The sequence below is a fragment of the Pyxicephalus adspersus genome, chromosome 1, assembly GCF_032062135.1.
Source record: "Pyxicephalus adspersus chromosome 1, UCB_Pads_2.0, whole genome shotgun sequence".
In the NCBI taxonomy this organism is placed as follows: Eukaryota; Metazoa; Chordata; class Amphibia; order Anura; family Pyxicephalidae; genus Pyxicephalus; species Pyxicephalus adspersus.
In genome coordinates this window covers 137,994,244-137,996,110 of record NC_092858.1, presented here as the reverse complement: position 1 = coordinate 137,996,110, position 1,867 = coordinate 137,994,244, and the positions used below count along the sequence as shown (strand labels likewise).

The following is a 1,867-nucleotide window of genomic DNA, read 5'->3' as shown; positions in this document are numbered from 1 at the left end:
TCGTTCGTTTCCAACAACTTTCCTCGTTCGTCGGCGTCGTTGGTTACTTTTTTACGAACGATTTTTTGCCCAATCGATCATTCGTCGTTCGTTTTGAACGATAAAAATTGGAAGTGTGTATGCACCTTTAGTTTTCAATCCCTCTATTTTGTCTGTTGAGCAATTTCTTCCTGAACTTTGGAAGTCTTTTTGTAATTTTGTGCTCTCCTCCATGTTTGTTCTATTTATATGTTGTATTTTATTTTATAACTTTCAATAAACATTCATTCTAACAAAAAGTTGACCCTAAATAGGATTTGGTTTGCGAAAGCACTTTTGCCTATTTTGCCGATCTTCTGTAGCCCCTTTTCTGACACTGGCTATCTATATGCATGTATATGCATGTGATACCAGCATGGAAGCTTTCAATGCATGTTTCCTGTTAGTGACAACTGCTAAAGACTTTCGGTCAGAGTTCCCCTGGCCGTGAATGCACAAAAACACTCTTGTCATAAAGGGAGCTATTAAAAGTATTATTTTTGCATTGTGGGGTACATATAGAACAATTTACATACTGAATTCTAAAAATCACCAGTCAATAGCAGTATGCAGACTGTTCACCCTTATAACCATCCCAAAGCCGAGTTAATTTTTTAAAATATAATTTTTTATAGGGATTTTCAAGTGGCATATATAACACAGACAACAATATTTTATTTAAATAATTATAAATAATTTATATATCATGAACAAAGTTTAAAATGCATTTACACAATAAAAAGTTTTTGTACATTCCATGTGTTACAGCTTATTACCCTCCTAATTAGTGTAGTTGCTCAAAAGGACCTCACATCCAAAATGGAATTGCTGGTCAGGGCAACATACCACCTTTCCAATCTCAACGCGTTTCACAGACAAGTCTGCTTCCTCAGGAGTATAGAGGGTACATATTTCTCAGAAGTATAGAGGGTACAAACCGAAAAAAAATATATATATGCACATTATTATATAACGCCAAATACTTGCCTTAATTTATCCAAAAAACATCAATGTACATTTACATTGTGCAGCTAGAAAAAACATCACCACAGCCATAGACACTGCAACCAAATCACAGCACCACAAACACAGTCATGGCATAACGAAAAAGAAATTTACTACATCAAACTAGAGGGAGTTTTGACCAAAAAGTTTTTACGACGTGTGTGGGCAAATTGTCTGTGTTGATCAATTAATTCAAAATGAAAGCTTATTGTAGGGCCTTTACATTTGGTATCATTTAGTATTACTATACCTATTTATATATTAATAATAATTGTATTTATTTTACAAAATGTAGCACTGTCTTGTCTAATAATTACTTTTGTTTTAATATACTATACATGTGTCTGAAGTGGACATATTCTACCACTAGGTGGTGCTGGTGTCCTCATGAAAACTCTGGTGAGTCAAACATTCCAGGAAGCGTGACGTTGAAGGGCGGAGAAAGCGGCTCTCCGTGAAGAAATTATGTAATAACCCTTCTACCATTGGCTGTAGCAGACTGTTGGGGTGTGGTTCGGGTAATTGAATATTTATAAATAGGCATGAGTGTGCTCTTTTTATTCACTTCGTCCTCGAAGTTCCCTGAACACAGTGGCGTATTTGTGGAGCCTTTGCCGAGTCAGGGTCCCAGACTGACTAAGGAGCGGAAGCCCCTGGGAAACGAATGAAGAAACACCTTCTACTACTTTTCACATTCAGAGGTCTAGTCAGAAAAGGAAAAAAGAGCAAGAAACGAAAATGGCCAATTTTATCATACGATCTGCTGTACCCGGTGACTGTAAAGACATTTTGCGACTCATAAAGGTGAACATCAGCAATTGTGATTGGTGTTTGTAGGGGGGGG

The 1,867-nt window shown here is 36.7% G+C and overlaps 1 protein-coding gene across 1 annotated transcript in view; it reads left to right on the top strand.

Annotated features, from left to right (window-relative positions):
* The first annotated feature begins 1,575 nt into the window (after window positions 1-1,575).
* SAT1 (spermidine/spermine N1-acetyltransferase 1) overlaps window positions 1,576-1,867 on the top strand; it is a 3,606-nt gene continuing 3,314 nt past the window's right edge. Inside the window, exon 1 of the mRNA XM_072428431.1 lies at window positions 1,576-1,827. Coding sequence (XP_072284532.1) covers window positions 1,762-1,827 — 66 coding nt within the window. The 5' untranslated portion in view covers window positions 1,576-1,761. The remainder of the gene's footprint in view (window positions 1,828-1,867) is intronic.